The 17,161-nt window shown below is 38.2% G+C and overlaps 1 protein-coding gene across 5 annotated transcripts in view; it reads left to right on the top strand.

Annotated features, from left to right (window-relative positions):
- Positions 1-15,816, top strand: part of LOC149178551 (nucleotidyltransferase) — a 141,129-nt gene extending 125,313 nt beyond the window's left edge. For 3 of the 5 annotated variants that reach the window (XM_089420376.1, XM_089420377.1, XM_089420380.1), the window contains 3 exons: positions 11,427-14,275; positions 14,371-15,035; positions 15,205-15,816. In XM_089420376.1, coding sequence (XP_089276502.1) covers positions 11,427-14,275; positions 14,371-15,035; positions 15,205-15,367 — 3,677 coding nt within the window. In that variant the 3' untranslated portion in view covers positions 15,368-15,816. Of the gene's footprint in view, positions 1-11,426; positions 14,276-14,370; positions 15,036-15,204 lie in introns of those variants that run through there. The other 2 variants (XM_089420379.1, XM_089420378.1) reach the window with 2 other exon arrangements.
- Positions 15,817-17,161: the final 1,345 nt, after the last annotated feature.

The raw sequence follows: 17,161 nt of genomic DNA, 5'->3' as shown, positions 1-17,161 counted from the left end.
AATCGAGGAACAATATGACCGAGTTATGAATAGATACCATCAACAGCTCATCGATGAGTACGAACCATCTGCCGGATCGTCCGAAGAAGATTTATGGGAAACTAGGAGTCCGATGGGACCCTGGTAAAAGAATCTCTTGTCAGCAATGTGACAGTGTTGGTCACATGTTGTGACAAGAATCTATTGTACAAAAGAAAGATTGAGTAGACACCGTCAGTGGAAAAAGATACCGACAGGACCCTCAATTATTTCTACTTTATGTCATGTCTTAGCTAAGTTTAGATTCGTTTTAGGTCTATTTAAGAAGAAGTTCTCATGAGTTCAGGCATCGTTCAATTGAGAGCATGTGTGTTGTAATGAACTCTGAGATGATTCTATTGTAATAAGCTTTGTATTATGTTCTTGCTTTTTATTAATATCGAAGCCTACTGGGCCGTCTGTCTGAGGACAGTTCTGCACGTCTGAGGATAGTTTCTGATTTTCCGAAAGAGGTTGAACTGTAAGGCGCTGGAGTAAAGACCCGTGGAGAGAGGTCGTGTAAGACTCGTGCATGTTCCCTGAGGAGAAGAACTAGAGAGTCAGACTTTTATTTCCAGAAAGCTGTGAGATTTTAAGAAGTAAGTTCTGTATACCAGCTTCATCTTGTTTATAGTCTGTGAATTGCTTTGTTGAACGGTCATCCCATTTTTGGTATAGGTACAATCTTGAGCGGCAAAGCAATAAGTTTTCAGGGTAGAGAAGTGATGATTGAGCGAGAGCAGGATATAGCTCTCAAGATGGAGCCTCAGCGAGTATCTCAATTTGAGTCTAAGCTAGTTGGCAATTGGGTCAACCAGCAGGATGATGAGGAGCAGAGCTTGGGGCGAGTGGAGGCAGCCACTCAGTCAGAGACTTCCAGTATAGGAAGAATTTGAGGCAAGTGGGCAGAGGATTTGGTTAAGGGAGATCAAAAGTGTGTTGAGTCTTTCAGAATCAAGAAGCAGACACCAAGATAGTCAAGGTACAGGGCACTTATGACTAAAGTGGTGGACTCGTAGAGTATGGTGAGGTGAGGTTCAGAGGGAGCAGCTCCAACAACAGAGAGCTTGGTAGAGTTGAAGACATATCCAGGTGGACGAGGTTCTTCCAGGAACACCTTCCTTACTAAGAGGGAGTGTTGAAAATAGTAGTGAGAAGTTCATTCCTTGATTTGTGCCTTAATTCAAGGAGTCAAATTCGAGTTTCTTCTTTGTGATACTCAATTTCCTAAAAATTAGGAGATTCCCTATAATTTAGGAATCAGTGCCTAAAAATTAGGATGAGTTAGGATGCAGTTAACTGATCTCCTGAAATTGAAGGTTGAGTTCTTGATTTTCTAGTGTGAGTTGATTGAGGAAAACATAAGTGATTGAGTTTCAAGTGGTTGACTTGAAATAGGATGAGTTGTATGAGCAGTTAACTCATGTTAACTCAATCAATCACAAAATCATTCCTTAATTAGAAATTCACTAATTATAGCCATCAGAATTGCTATAAAGAAGGAGCAAAGGCACATTGTTGGTCATTGTTTTGGTGAGACCAAGCAATAGGAAGCACAAGTTTGTGTGTGGAACTTGTGAGAGGAAGAGTGTGCAAGAGAAGATTGTGTATAGATTGGTAGAGGGCAACAAAGATCAACAATCTTGCAAGAGTTTCAAGCCTAGCTCAAGGCAGGAAAACTAGGTTGTTTTCAGATTGAAGCAATTATTTTGTAAGAGATCAATTGCTTATTTTTTTCTATCAATAAAATTTTCAATAACAAGCAAAGGGTTTTCTCAGTTAGGTTCCCTAGACAATTCTGTGTTTTTGAATTGTGTGATTGTGCTTTTATTTTTGTTCCTATTCCACTACATCTAGTAGAGAAAATCTGTGTTTATGTGAGAATACATTTTATTTCAGATTTCTCATATTAACAGATCAAAATTTCGTGGATTTTCTACAAAATCTGCATACAACCTTTTATTAGAACGTTGCAGTTTTTATTTTAGAAGCAAAGCAATTGTGTATTTTATGTTGTTGTTTAAAGAAGTTTTCTGGCTTAGTCATCACTCTTAAGAAGTTCCACCCTTGAATTCTTGCCATTGCCATGAATGAAATCAACATACTGTACCACAAATTTAGGCATCATATACACTTGGTTGCTAATGTGAATCTTATGAGTCTAGAGTCTGAGTACAAGTATGCATTGATCTCAGTGTTTTAAAAATTGGTTGAGTTGGAACAGGAACTGGCCAGTTTGATTGGTTCATCCCTTGGGGACCTTGAATTGTCTTGTGAATTGGTTTGACCAGTTCAAATCAATGTTGTAAACATCATGTTGGTGAACAAATAATCATGGGTTGGGAACAACTTATCAGCAATATTGGGGAAAATATGGACAAACTGAAAAAAATACAAAAACATTCATTTTTTTTCAAATTTTTAATCATATGAAGAAACAAGAATGTCGATTGGACATATTTCCACATAAATATGAATTTAAAACTTATATATAAGATGTCCAGTGACACATCACACATCAATACGAATTACGTCTTGAGTTTTGACTAATGAGCATCAAAATATCATCAAAATAATCATGAATATATCTCTTTCTTAGGAGGCTCTCTAGTGAAATCAGATAAATATAGTGATTCTCTCTACCCCCCCCCCCCCCCCCTTTACGGGAAAAGGTAATGGCTCTGGTAATGGCTCTTCCTCAAGATGAAGGTGGCCTTGGGGTTGGCGGTGGACTCTAATGTTCTCTAAAAGAACAAGGAGAAGCTAGATGTTGATGTCCTCTCAATCAAATAACATGTAGACTTTGACATCCTACTCTAGTACTATTTCTAAGTCCAATTCATAGTGTTTGTAAAGGTGGTGGTGCACTCCCAATGTTACCTCCTACAAGGTCTACTCTAGAACATTTTCTTGCTCGACCCCGATCTCCCACCACCGCCCTTTGTGCATCCTCCTATAACCAATCAGGGGTTGAGTCCACAATAGGCCTCTCATTTGTCTCCCTCCATGCAACAATGGTGTCAATTCCATTCAATGAAGTGACCTCCAAGTTAGGTGTTTTTAGACATTGCCTCATTCAGAATTGGAGATTGTATTAGACACAAACCATGTCATTAAGGAACTCCGATTCCAACCTATATTAGGGTAAAAAATTAGAGATTATAATACATAATTTAGTGGGTGATGGGACATAAAATCTAATTTATAATGAAATTTTAATTTGAAAATCTTAACCTGTTGTGCTTCTTGATTTGTAGTTTTCAAACACACTCCAATTGCATGCTTTCTTGCTAAATAGCTACATGTTTGGCTAAGTACTGGAATGACAAGTTTGATGACCAAGCATCTACCACAAATAAGAGAAACATAAAAGAAGACATTGGAATTTGGAAAAAATGAAGTTTACCTACTAATATTGTCTTGTCCTAAAGAACCATGTCAAAGCCAAATGTTCTAGCAACCATTTTATATATATCCTTTTCTCTAGAGCTAAGTTGCAGGAAACGTGGCCCTAGGGGTCGTTTCCCCAGGGGAAACGAAACGAAACGCTTTTCCCCGTATCGTACGACCTGGAAATGCGTTTCCGGCCGTACGGCCACGTTTCCGTTTCCGAAACGGAAACGTGGCCGTACGGCCGGAAACGCATTTCCAGGCCGTACGGGCCACGTTTCCCCAAAAAAACCGTTGTTTTTTAATTTGTTTTTATATTTTTTTAGGGTTTCCAGGATGTTCTAGAATTTAGGGATATGCAATTCATGGTAATGTTAAATTCTTAAAGTAAAAGTGATATTCTCCTTTATTTTTCATTTTCATCCTTTTACTTAAATTTTTAACATTACCATGAAATGACTCAGGATGTTTGAGAGTGGTTTCGCCCTCATTGGATTTCATATGGAGAAAGTAGAATTTTAGATCTCACTCAAAATCCAGCAGACTTGTTTGTTTTTCAGGATTTCAGGATTGGAGGGATTGCAATGTTTCCATTGGATTTTATAATGTACTAGGGTATGGAACTTGTATTTAATCAAGAGAACCAAGCCCTCTATGCAGGGGAAACTCCCAATAATCAAGATCATGTAGGGTACTAGGGTATGAAACGTGTATTTAATCAAGTCAGCACTAAGGTCGTTCGTCTATGTAGGAGGAGACTCCCAATACAATAGTGGTCCTTCTAAAGAATGGGATGTGGATGCAGAAAATCTTGATTTGGATCTCTCTCTTGCAGCCTTATAGTCTTTATTGTACTTGCAGCCTCATATATTAATATAAATAAAGGCTGATTTTGAGATTTGGATATATAATAAAGGTTGCTTTTGGATATTCCGATATTTTTATTTTCATTATGTGATCATTCATGAGTAAATGTGATGTAAATTAAATCGTAATGTTTAAGTGTAATAAATTATAATGTATCATTTATGCTTTATGATTGCACATATATATATATATATATTCGCATTTCCCCGTTTCCAAAATTTGGGGAGGTCGCGTTTCGTATCGCTTCCCGTTTCGAAAACTTGTACACGTTTCCCCGTTTCGTGCAACTTAGCTCTAGAGATCTCTGCAAATTTTCGTGGACTTGGCACTATTATTTGAAGACATGATAGGAATCCATCCATAACCTTGACATCAAATGTAAAGCGACAGGAGTAAGAGAATGTAGAATTGAGGTAAATCTTTACAACATGAATGGTGAGATGGAGTGTATTGTTGCATCATTGATCAATCACCTTCGATATCAATAATTGTTTTTCATATCTGTCATCCCGCTTTTCCTCATAGTAAGCATGGATGGATTCTTTGGCCCTATGCATTGCTTCATGAGAGTATCCCATTGTAGGCTTGTCTCCATCAACCAAGCAAAGACCTTACCAAATGTTCACTAATGGCACACACCTTCATCACTCCCACACAAAAACCCTCTTGGTATGATATTAAATTATATATGGCTTGCCCCTCCTGTTTAGTACTAAATTATAAAGGTCGCCAGACATTTAAAAAGAACATTCTCTCCACCTCTCACGTCCAAGTTAGGAGAGATAGAAGAGAAATGAAACCAACGACAAAAAATTGATTGCAGGATGCACCAACTCATTATTTATGAATTGTCTCATCAAGCTAAGCACAAATGTATGATTATATAAAAATTTTGTTATGCTCTGATCCAATTCAATAATATCCTTGATATAAGCAGTTTTTCCCATACCCTCTAAAACTAAGTTGCACGAAACGGGGAAACGGGTACGAGTTTCCGAAACGGGAAGCGATACGAAACGCGACCTCCCCAAATTTTGGAAACGAGGAAACGCGAATATATATATATATATATATATTTAAAATATTTAAATATATATATAGATATATATATTGAAAATATTTAAATATATATATATATATATATATATGTGCAATCATAAAGCATAAATGATACATTATAATTTATTACACTTAAACATTACGATTTAATTTACATCACATTTACTCATGAATGATCACATAATGAAAATAAAAATATCGGAATATCCAAAAGCAACCTTTATTATATATCCAAATCTCAAAATCAGCCTTTATTTATATTAAAATATGAGGCTGCAAGTACAATAAAGACTATAAGGCTGCAAGAGAGAGATCCAAATCAAGATTTTTTGCATCCACATCCCATTCTTTAGAAGGACCACTATTGTATTGGGAGTTTCCTCCTACATAGTCGAACGACCTTAGTGCTGACTTGATTAAATACACGTTTCATACCCTAGTACCCTACATGATCTTGATTATTGGGAGTTTCCCCTGCATAGAGGGCTTGGTTCTCTTGATTAAATACAAGTTCCATACCCTAGTACATGATAAAATCCAATGGAAACATTGCAATCCCTCCAATCCTGAAATCCTGAAAAACAAACAAGTCTGCTGGATTTTGAGTGAAATCTAAAATTCTACTTTCTCCATATGAAATCCAATGAGGGCGAAACCACTCTCAAACATCCTGAGTCATTTCATGGTAATGTTAAAAATTTAAGTAAAAGGATGAAAATGAAAAATAAAGGAGAATATCACTTTTACTTTAAGAATTTAACATTACCATGAATTGCATATCCCTAAATTCTAGAACATCCTGGAAACCCTAAAAAAATTTAAAAACAAATTTAAAAAAAAAATTAAAAAACAACTGTTTTTTTGGGGAAACGTGGCCCGTACGGCTTGGAAACGCGTTTCCGGCCGTACGGCCACGTTTCCGTTTCAGGAAACGTGGCCGTACGGCCGGAAACGCGTTTCCAGGCCGTACGGTACGGGGAAACGCGTTTTGTTTCGTTTCCCCTGGGGAAACGACCCCTAAGGCCACGTTTCCTGCAACTTAGCTCTAAAATCAAATCAATGCAGTGTGTGGCACAAGAATTTCAAAACAAGGTTGGATACCTTAGCATAAACAATTTGCTAATAGTCACTTGATTATAAGCATTATCCATTATGATTTGGATAACATTTTGCAAATTTATCTCTTGGATGAACGCATTCAACAACTCACATAATAATGTCACATGTTTAACATGTGTGGATACATCAACAAATCTAATAAACATTGTCCCACTAGGACAATTAACCAAGAAATTAAGAAGGGCCTTGCCCTTCTAATTAGTCCAACTATTTGTCATTACAATGTGTCTTGTGACTTCCCATGATCATTTAAGTTTCTCCAATCTGCAAGTGTAATGAAGCTTTGCATTTTTTGGGATAGGCCTTCATAACTTGTCATAGGTAGGGGCCTATCAATCCAAGCCAACAATAGCAACAACATCAAACATAGATTGATAGAGTGTGTTTTTCTTAGTAATGTCACTCCATAGAAAACATCTACCCACAAGCTTGTGTTTTTCTTACTCTTACTCCTATTTTAACCATTGGCCTAGTAGAAGGTTGTGTGCTAGTTGTGATTCTCGGAACAAGAAAAGCTAAGGTTGTTGAGGGCATTAGGGAAGGCGAGACCAAGGCAAATCTCCCACTTCTTGCCAAGTTTCCACCTTAGATCTTGCAACTCCTCTCAATGCAAGCTCAATTCTCACAGCCTCCCTCATCTCTCTTTTTACCCATTTCTTGAAGTGATATATTGGAAATATGAATGAATTCTAAGGTTGCATTTGAACAATTTTATTTGATGATTATAGGTTGGACAAGAACTTTTGCATAGGTTGTGTTAAACATGCATGAAGTTGTATAAAAACCTTTATATTTTGCAATTCACTTTAATAAAAATAAATATTAAAGTGAAGACTTTTAATTTTAAGTTACTAAAAATCTAATGAAGTGTATTTTTTTTGTTTGTTTATCAAGTGGTCTGAGTTCTCTAGGGATTACATCAGGCTTGCCTTGGGCTTGAGAAATTGCGACCCAGGGGCATCTAAGCCGTCAAAATCATCCGGGGATCGCAGTGGGCCTGGGTTATCTCTTGGATGAACGCATTCAACAACTCACATAATAATGTCACATGTTTAACATGTGTGGATACATCAACAAATCTAATAAACATTGTCCCACTAGGACAATTAACCAAGAAATTAAGAAGGGCCTTGCCCTTCTAATTAGTCCAACCATTTGTCATTATAATGTGTCTTGTGACTTCCCATGATCATTTAAGTTTCTCCAATCTGCAAGTGTAGTGAAGCTTTGCATTTTTTGGGATAGGCCTTCATAACTTGTCATAGGTAGGGGCCTATCAATCCAAGCCAACAATAGCAACAACATCAAACATAGATTGATAGAGTGTGTTTTTCTTAGTAATGTCACTCCATAGAAAACATCTACCCACAAGCTTGTGTTTTTCTTACTCTTACTCCTTTTATTTTAACCATTGGCCTAGTAAAAGGTTGTGTGCTAGTTGTGATTCTCGGAACAAGAAAAGCTAAGGTTGTTGAGGGCATTAGGGAAGGTGAGACCAAGGCAAATCTCCCACTTCTTGCCAAGTTGCCACCTTAGATCTTGCAACTCCTCTCAATGCAAGCTCAATTCTCACAGCCTCCCTCATCTCTCTTTTTACCCATTTCTTGAAGTGATATATTGGAAATATGAATGAATTCTAAGGTTGCATTTGAACAATTTTATTTGATGATTATAGGTTGGACAAGAACTTTTGCATAGGTTGTGTTAAACATGCATGAAGTTGTATAAAAACCTTTATATTTTGCAATTCACTTTAATAAAAATAAATATTAAAGTGAAGACTTTTAATTTTAAGTTACTAAAAATCTAATGAAGTGTATTTTTTTGTTTGTTTATCAAGTGGTCTGAGTTCTCTAGAGATTACATCAGGCTTGCCTTGGGCTTGAGAAATTGCGACCCAGGGGCATCTAAGCCGTCAAAATCACCCGGGGATCGCAGTGGGCCTGGGCTACACAAACCTTAACATGACTGGATTTTTGCCCATAGAATTTCAAACCGGTGACCTTCACATCAAAGAGTGACTTAACAATATACCCTATCATTGTATATTCTATCCCCCGTGGGCATTAATAAAATGTAATTTAATTACACTAGTGATTTAAATAAATCTCCATCATTGACCGCTAGTGAGATTGGGATTTTATGTCAACTGTTGATTTCAATGGTTGATTAGGGTTGTGGAGACTTTGTCATCAAATTCAAAATTATAAAGGAAGACAGAAGTGAAAGGAAAAGACAGTGAAAAGATACAGTTACTCAACTACATAGAGTGTTAGAGGTTTTGCTTATGTGCAAGCCAGGAGAGAAGGAAAATCAAGAGTGTAGTAAGGAAATATATCTCAACAAATTCATGGAGGCTGCACCATGCCGCAGGGAAAGAAGTCATATGATTTGGGCATAGGAGAGAAGTCAGTTGTATGATCTAGCAACGAACTCGACTGTATGATTTTTGGGAGGAGGTTGCAGGACGGTCAGGTTTTTGTTGTGGGATTTCTTTTTCAGTGGGCAAGTTTTCCCAATGTGGGAAGCCATTGTAAGTTTGGAAGAGTTTGACTGAAAAGCTAATTTGGAGGGCAAAAAAATTGGTTGTGTAGTTGGAAATTTATTTTGCTTCCATTGATTTATTTTTCTAGCAATTGTGTGATAATTCTATAGTATGAAATTTTTGTTTAAAATTATATTTTAGCTTGTAATTTTACTAGAGATCAAAAGGAAATTATTCACCTAGGGATTGGAGAAAATTTTAACATGGTATCAGAGCTGGGTCTTTGATTGAATCCTCCAAGTATTACAACAATAGATCTATTAGATCTGAAAGGCAACAATTATTTTTTTTACTAGGTGTTTGAAGGAAATAACATAGTTGCAGGGTAGTTATTTAGATTTGAAAAGATGGCAACAACACGTTTTAGATTTGAGGATAGATTGGATGGAGGCACAAATTTATTGACATGGAAAGTTAGGGTTACGTCGTTGTTGGAGGGAAATGATTTTCGAAATATTATTGGGCATACAGTTACATTGCCGACAAATACACAATGGTTGGCACCCATGAAAAGGAAGAGACTAAAGCCAAGCATGTGATCTCGGATGTGGTGAAGGATCACTTGATTCCTCACATTTCCAAGAAGAGTATGGCCAAAGCGATGTTCGATGTCTTGATGAGCCTCTACCAAGGTGAGAACATTAATAGGAAGATGATCTTGAGAAAGAAGGTCAAATCCATTGAGATGTCCAAATTTGACACAATCACTAGTTACGTCGTGGAAATCACTCAAATTTGTGATCAACTTACAATAGTCAAGGAAAAAGGTGGAGGACTTTGAGCTAGTTAAGATGGCGTTGAATGGTTTTTGATGTTGCGGGGAACCATTTATCCAGGGCGTTGTGCTCGCGGGAAGCTTGCTGCAAATAAAAAATCAGATTCAAAATGCAAGATTGCTGCAAATAAAAAATCAGATCTAAACAAATGGTAGATATTCCATTGAAAATGGGCAAGAAGAGGGAAAACAGATGAACATTGCAAAACCTATCAAAAATTCCAAAAACGAACAAAAACCATGTTGAATTTGTTCCACATACCTGCAAATATGGAAACAACTTATGTGAATCAATCCTCACTCCACAATAAACTGTTGATGGCAGATGAAAACACTTTCTTGCCTTTAGCTCAAGGAAAAGTGGAGATCTCCTCACTCTATTTTGGAAATAAGTTAAAAAATTCAAATTTCCCAATTTTCATTAAAAAGTCGTGATTTTTTCAATTCACTGTGAAATTTTATACGGCAGAAAATATTATGAATTTTTGTAGGTGATATTATCAGTGGCTAAGACACAATATGATGTCCATGATAACATCGCAATCTTTGCAACACTGATTCAAACTCTCAATGTTAATTTTAATTTTATATATGTTTTACTATAATGGTTCATAAACTTGACTTGTTGGCCGATTCTGAACCAAGAGCTGACCTTCGACTGATTTGTAGTTCGAATCTCGATGCAACAAATATAAGCATCATATGCATCTGTTTGTTCATGAGTTTCCAAGTCTGAAGTTTTCTGAGAATACAGCAATGATCTTGTATTCCTTATGGGCTTAGTTACATGAAATTCCTTCTGCATCGTTTGCTCCATGCTAATATTTGTAGTCAATGTTCTGACACACATAGAGTTGCCTCCAAAGTGAGCAGTGTACATTCTGGTGACTCAGTAGGACTAGGTTTCATTTGGTCGAGAAATTATTAAACTTGACCTAACTTCTTGTCGCAGCTGATCATATGGTAGCAGCTGTGAGGCAGAAACTAGGAATGCTGAAGCTGCCGAGTAGTTTGCCTTAATTTGGTCTACATTGGCTGTTGTTGTTTTGGTTGGGTAGTTTGCTGTAGAACTTTAGTTTTTGTTTGGTCAATAATTTATGAGTTTCAAATTGGTTGTTTCCCATAAGACTATTATTTGTTTGGTCAATAAATTATTAAACTTGATCCAACTTCTGGTCACAGCTAATCATATTGTAGCAGCTGTAAACCAGAATCTAGTGAATGCTGAATCTGACCAGTAGGCATTATATATTCTCTTCATCCTTGATTCAGTTTTTGGTTGCATTTCTGTTACCGTTTTTCTTTGACGATAAAGGAACATGTGTGCTTTTCGGCAATACAGGATTAGAAACGGAAGAATGCAATTGTATGATATTTACCATATATGCACATTTTTTTAGAACGAGTGTTAATTGCATGTGACTAAAGATCTGTGACAGCTACTTTAATACTGAATTCTAGCTTCCCTAGCATTTCATGCTTCAATTTTTATTTATTATTGCATATTTAACTTAAAATATTTAACTCCACTGATGATCATTCTCAGTACGGCAGCCACATTATGATTTCAGCTGATGTGTGGGTTGCCATAAATGAGGTTTTCATGAGTAGTTTCCCATAATCTGGTCTATATTGGCTGCTGTTGTTTTTCAGGGAACTTCTTCAGGATACGCAGTGCATTTGGTTTTGGAGCCCGGCAGCTAGCACGTATCCTTGAATGCCCAAATGAAAGTATTATTTCAGAAATTGATCAATTTTTTATGAATACGTGGGATCGGCACGGGCATGGGCAGCGACCTGATGCTCCTAGTCCTGATTTATGGCATCTTCAACCAGCTCGACTGGATTCAGGTGATAATATGAATGACAACAAGGGCCATGGGACCTTCCACAATGATGATGAAGAAAACAGTAGGAAGCCTCCTGGACAGGCACAAATTATATCGGACCATATGTCTTCGTTGAGTATACAGGGTGATGGGATCAAAGGTGTTCAGGGTCATCCAGGTTCATTGACTGGGCTTTTGACCCATCCTGCTGAAAATAATAGCTTAGCTATTCCTTTGGATCAAGAATCTCTTGCAACCACGTCTGGGTTGTCTACTGTTTCAAGAGGTGGTGCCTCCAAAAGTAGAAGCAACAAAATTCGTCATCAGCAGACAAGTGCATGGGCATTGGACAAATCATCGAAGCATATTGGTGAAATTGGAAGTTTGGAAAAAAGTCAGAGGGGTTTTAAGGGAGATTCATCTGGAGGTGAATCTGAAGAAAAACTAAGATTCCATTTTGCAAGACCTCATTCCAGTCCTGAGCTTACAAGTGCGCCCAATGAAACTACTAGCCGAGGAAGGAGAAGTCGAGGTGAAATCATAGAAGCTCCAAAAAATCAGGTTGCTTCTTCAAGGCTAGATCATAATGCTGTAGACCGGAGAAGAAAGAACACGAGTTCCAATCCATCTAGTTCTTATACATCCAAACCAATGCTAGCAAGTGAGTCTTTGGCTTTAAGGCGAAGCTCATCCCAGGAGAATATTGGTACTGACAATTTCAATGAGACTTCAAATTATTCAGATAGCTTATCTTCAACTAAACTGAGTCAGGATGCTAGCCTCTCTGTTCAAAGAGAAGAGGTTACACAAGCTGATGAAATAATGGAAACAGTGGTTCCTTCTCATCATGAGGGGCAAGATCCAATTAATTTTATGGATTTCCAAAGGCCACAGTTTGTAAACAGGCAGACACCACAAATTCATTTACCAGTGAATTTTGCTTCTTTTCAGCTACCTGTACCAATTGGACCCCCTCTTTTAGCTTCAGTGGCATATGCTCCAGCGAATCTTTCAGCCATGGGTCATACCAGCCTCCCGTTGGCTGACACAAATTGGGGAACTGGTGGACAACTGGCGTCCTATTCATCTCAGCAGTTTCCTCAAAGTCCTGCTCCTTCTCCAGTGCCACGCTATGTACCAAACCTTGGGATGGGTAATCATGCACACTTAGAAGATCCAGTTACATCTGATAAATTAGGCGCATCAGGATCATATCATGAAGATGAGGAAGTACAATATGATTCTAGCTTCTGGCAGAAAGTGGAGGAACATGACACTCTTCTTGGATCTGCTGGGGGATTGGATATGAAGGGTTCAAGGGGTTATCATGTGGGTCAATCTGAACCACATTTGGCAGACCATGAAAGGCCTACTTCTCCATTGGGCCCTCCAAGTGCATCTCCAGCTCCTTATGCTAGAGGTCAGAAGAAGTTTGTTAGGGATATCAGAGGGCTTCCTCTGGAAGGGCAAACAGATTTAACTGCGCATTACAGTCCAGTCAGGTTTATGGATGACAATGGAGTAGATCCCAATCTCAAGGCAGTGCCTACAAGTAGTTATGATAGTAGTTCCACTAGAGTCAGTGAAAGTACATGCACTGGGGCAGCTGGAAAGGTTTCAAAGATGCCCAACGAAAAAAGAGGCAGAGGAAGGGGTAACAACAATATAGAGTTTTCAAATTCAAAGCAGAGAGAAACATTTTTATCCTCCTACAGGAAATCAAATAGTGGTTGGCATGGTGAACCAACTGTGGATTGCCCAATCATCGGAGATGAACCTGGTAACCAGAAATTGCATTCATTCGGAGCTGCTAATGCAGATTCTTTGAATCATGGAGACCATTTTTCATCATCTCTGCATGGAAACAGATCATCCATACCACCACCAGCTTCTGAATCAACGTTGCCTGCCCGTATGTCAGTGAGAAACATGGGGCCAATTTCTTCAGCACTGCCACATGTTCAACCGACCTCAATGTCTGGCTATGACTCTGGGTCAGCTATCTCTTCTGATTCAGTTATACCTGGTGGTAATTTATCTCCTGTTATTATGGGCCAAGGTCCCAGACAAAGGGCAATGGATAATGGTGGAGTGCTTCCCTTAACATTTTATCCCACTGGGCCTCCTTTTCCAATTGTAGTATACAATATTCCTACAGATGGGGTTAGCAGTGGAGATTTGTCAAGTACATTTGATAGTATGGGTTCTACTGATGATTCTATTGATAATCAGGTGGATCAACCTGAGCCCTCTCTTGATACTTCTTCAAGCTATGATTTTGGGGAATGTTCAGAGCAGGCAGATATTTTCTCTGGTTCAAATATGGACCCGAGAGATGAGGTGAATTCTGATATTCTTCACGGTGACTTTGCTAGTCATTTGCAAAATCTGCAATTTGGGCGCTATTGTCAAAATCCACACTTACATCGCCCTGTGTTTAATAACTTTAATCAACCTCCACCACTGTTAATCCATCCCATGGTCATGCAAGGCTACTCCCCATGGGATGGTCCTGGAAGACCGTTACCTGCTCCCACGAGCATGCTCACCCACCTTGTAAGCTGCTATGGGCATAGGTTTGTTCCTTTGACAGCTTTTCAGCCCAATTCTCAGTATTTCAGTGGGCCCAATGGATTACACCGTGGTGGCACTGGAACTTATCTTCCAAATCCTGTAAGTAGTATAACTTTTCTGGTCAATTAGTTTTTATGCATCTTTCTTTGTTTTCTTGAACACAGTTTTTGATTGAATATGATTTTTGTTGTTAGAGGCAAGCGCCTTACAGAGACAGACAGTCATCAGGAAGCAGAGGGAACCGGGGTAACTTTGGTCAAGATCGTAATGACCATGGAGATCGGGATGCAAGTTGGGTATATATACCCAAAAATAGGGGCAGTGGACGTGGTCAAAATAAATATGATGGCCGCAACCAAAATGATAAGTCAAATTCAAGGGTTGAGAGGAACTCTGAAGGGAAGGGTGGGGAGAGAGGATACAATTCCTATAGACATGACAATATTCGGAGGGGCTCAAATCAAGTGCAGCATGCTCCTTTTGCACCTGGAAATTCGTCAATAAATACAGGTAATGCCATGCCACATGGATCTGGGGGAATGCCATATGGAGTGTACCCTCTGCAGACCATGAATACCAATGGTAATGTTCCATCAATTCCAGGAAATGGGCCTGCTGTTCCTTCTGTTGTCATGCTTTATCCATATGATCATAATATGGGTTTTACCCCTGAACCACTGGAATTTGGGTCACTTGGACCTGTACAGCTTGGAGGGTCACAGGACGGACGATTCAGTGACGGTGCTGCAAGACTGAATGATGGACACTATTATGAACAAAAGCATAACTCTTACCAAACCAACTTATCTCCTGGACACTCACCATCGGATCAACCTTCATCGCCTAAGCAACACCAAAGGTGAAGGTTGAGCTTTAGTCCTTGGGTGGAGTTTTTCTTGCTCATTTTAATATGGCACTTCCAAGGAGTTTATATTCCTTCAATATTTATAGAAATCTTGTTCTTATGAAATGAATCTGGCATGATATATTGGCTGCATTTAACAGGGACCTTTGATTATTTTTGCCAGATCATCTACACAACGAAGTTATCAGTTAAAAGAAGAAGATTTTCCACCACTGTCCTTTCGAAATCAGTCAGGCAGAGGAGGATCTAATAGCTTCAACATGGGAAACAACTCTAATAGTAGTAGTTCTCATTACCCGGCATTCTTGGTTACTCCTTCTTCATAGGCTTGTAGAAGTGCCACATTTCTTTTATTAATAGAAATATTTTAGAAAGCTTGTTGTACATTTAAGTAAATTTCTTTTATTTGCCTCAATAGTTTGTCAATTATTCAATGTTACTTTGTATGCTAACAAATTTAACCTGGTGACATTGCCTATTATTTTCCAAGGGCATAGCGCAGCAGGAACATTTATTTTGTACTTAAGGTGTGCCTTGAAAGAGGCACTTCGAGATTCTCTAGTATTTTGCGAGGTCTGCTTAGCAATTTTACATTTCTTTTTAAACACTGTAGCATATTCTTCAAGAAAGAAAAAATAATCTCATCTTTTCGAATAATGTTAGCTTAGTTATACCGACACCATTATTGTTATGGAATGCTATTTTAATGAATTGTATCCTTGTTGATATTACGATGAAGTTGGCCCGTTTTATACGAGTGCCCATTTTTGTTTTCCAGAGGCTGCTTAAAGAAAGGATTCTTATTAAGATGTCTCTTTCTGCTCTGGTTGTCACTGTGTTGTTGATGTGCATAATTTTATTACGGGCCAGATGATGAGCAAAGTATCATATGTATGCTCATATGACAAGTAACATACTGGGCTTGAGGTTTAAAGAGAGGATTCAAATTCAAATATGAAGAAACTATAATTGCTCCTTGGAGTTTTAAATGTTTGAAACTTGATACTGTCACTGTATGATTATAGTGGTACGCTCGACAAAATGTTTTCCAGTAACTTGCACAAAGATGATATTATAAGGAGTGCACAAATTTGGATTCTTCAAGCAGACCTGTATGCGCTCCTGAAAAGACAAAGTAATTTGAATTGATGGGATTGAGAGGTTGGTAAGGTTTGGCTACAAGGAGTTTGCAGGTGTTTAAAATATATTATAATTATTTTTCTTGTCATCATTTCAGTTGAGTGCTCAAAGGATGGTTTTTGGATTATTCAAGCAGAACTTTATGCACTCCTAAAAGGACAAATTATGATGAATTAATGGGATTGAGAGGCTGGTGAACTTTGGCTAAAATATATATTTCCTGTGACCATTTCAGTTTCTCCTTATTAACTGTTAATGTTAACTTGTTTAAGCTTGAATTATGTCATCATGCACCACATTATACTCATTAGATTGTTAATAATCACATGGATTGTGACTCTTTTGTTTGTGTGCATGATTGAGAAGGTCAAGCATGGTATGCGTAAATGCACACCTCAAAAGTGACTGTGCTCTCTTGAAACTGATTGGGAAATACTCTTAGAAACTATTTGGTGGCATTATTGTCAACATATAACAAAAGGCCGGAGGAGTGGGAATGATAAGTATGTACATGGTTGACTAAATGATGAGAACAAACTGGAGAGCAAATGCTACTTGATGACTCCCAATATCTGCCCTAAATGTTGAGTTCTTGTGTGTTCTACTTGCCTTCTTAGAAGGTGAATGTCGAGACCAGGTCCTGGAAAAGAAAGTCTTATAGAAGTCTAGTCCTCAAGTATGTATCTCCTACAATTTTAGAAGGCTTGAATGGCCCCCTCTATCGAGATTCGAAACTAGAAGGGAGGAATATGTTGTTTAGTCTCCAACCCCTTTGTCTCATCGTTCCTTTATGCCTTGAAGAAAGGAAGGCATGACTCGAGGAAAAGCACATCGTTTATCTCCCTTCATAGAGTCGGATTCTCTATGTTTGGTTGGTTACTGGAGATGGGAAATCATACAACCGAGAATTGTACTAGCCAGATGGATGAAGAGTGAGATCGTTTGTAAGGGAGAGGGCTGACCAGGGAGAGGCACTATAG

Source organism: Pinus tabuliformis, chromosome 4_1 (assembly GCF_031772625.1).
Source record: "Pinus tabuliformis cultivar Carrire ecotype Pingquan chromosome 4_1, CPIR1, whole genome shotgun sequence".
In the NCBI taxonomy this organism is placed as follows: Eukaryota; Viridiplantae; Streptophyta; class Pinopsida; order Pinales; family Pinaceae; genus Pinus; species Pinus tabuliformis.
The sequence above is the reverse complement of the archived record's forward strand: the minus strand, read 5'-3'. Positions and strand labels throughout refer to the sequence as shown.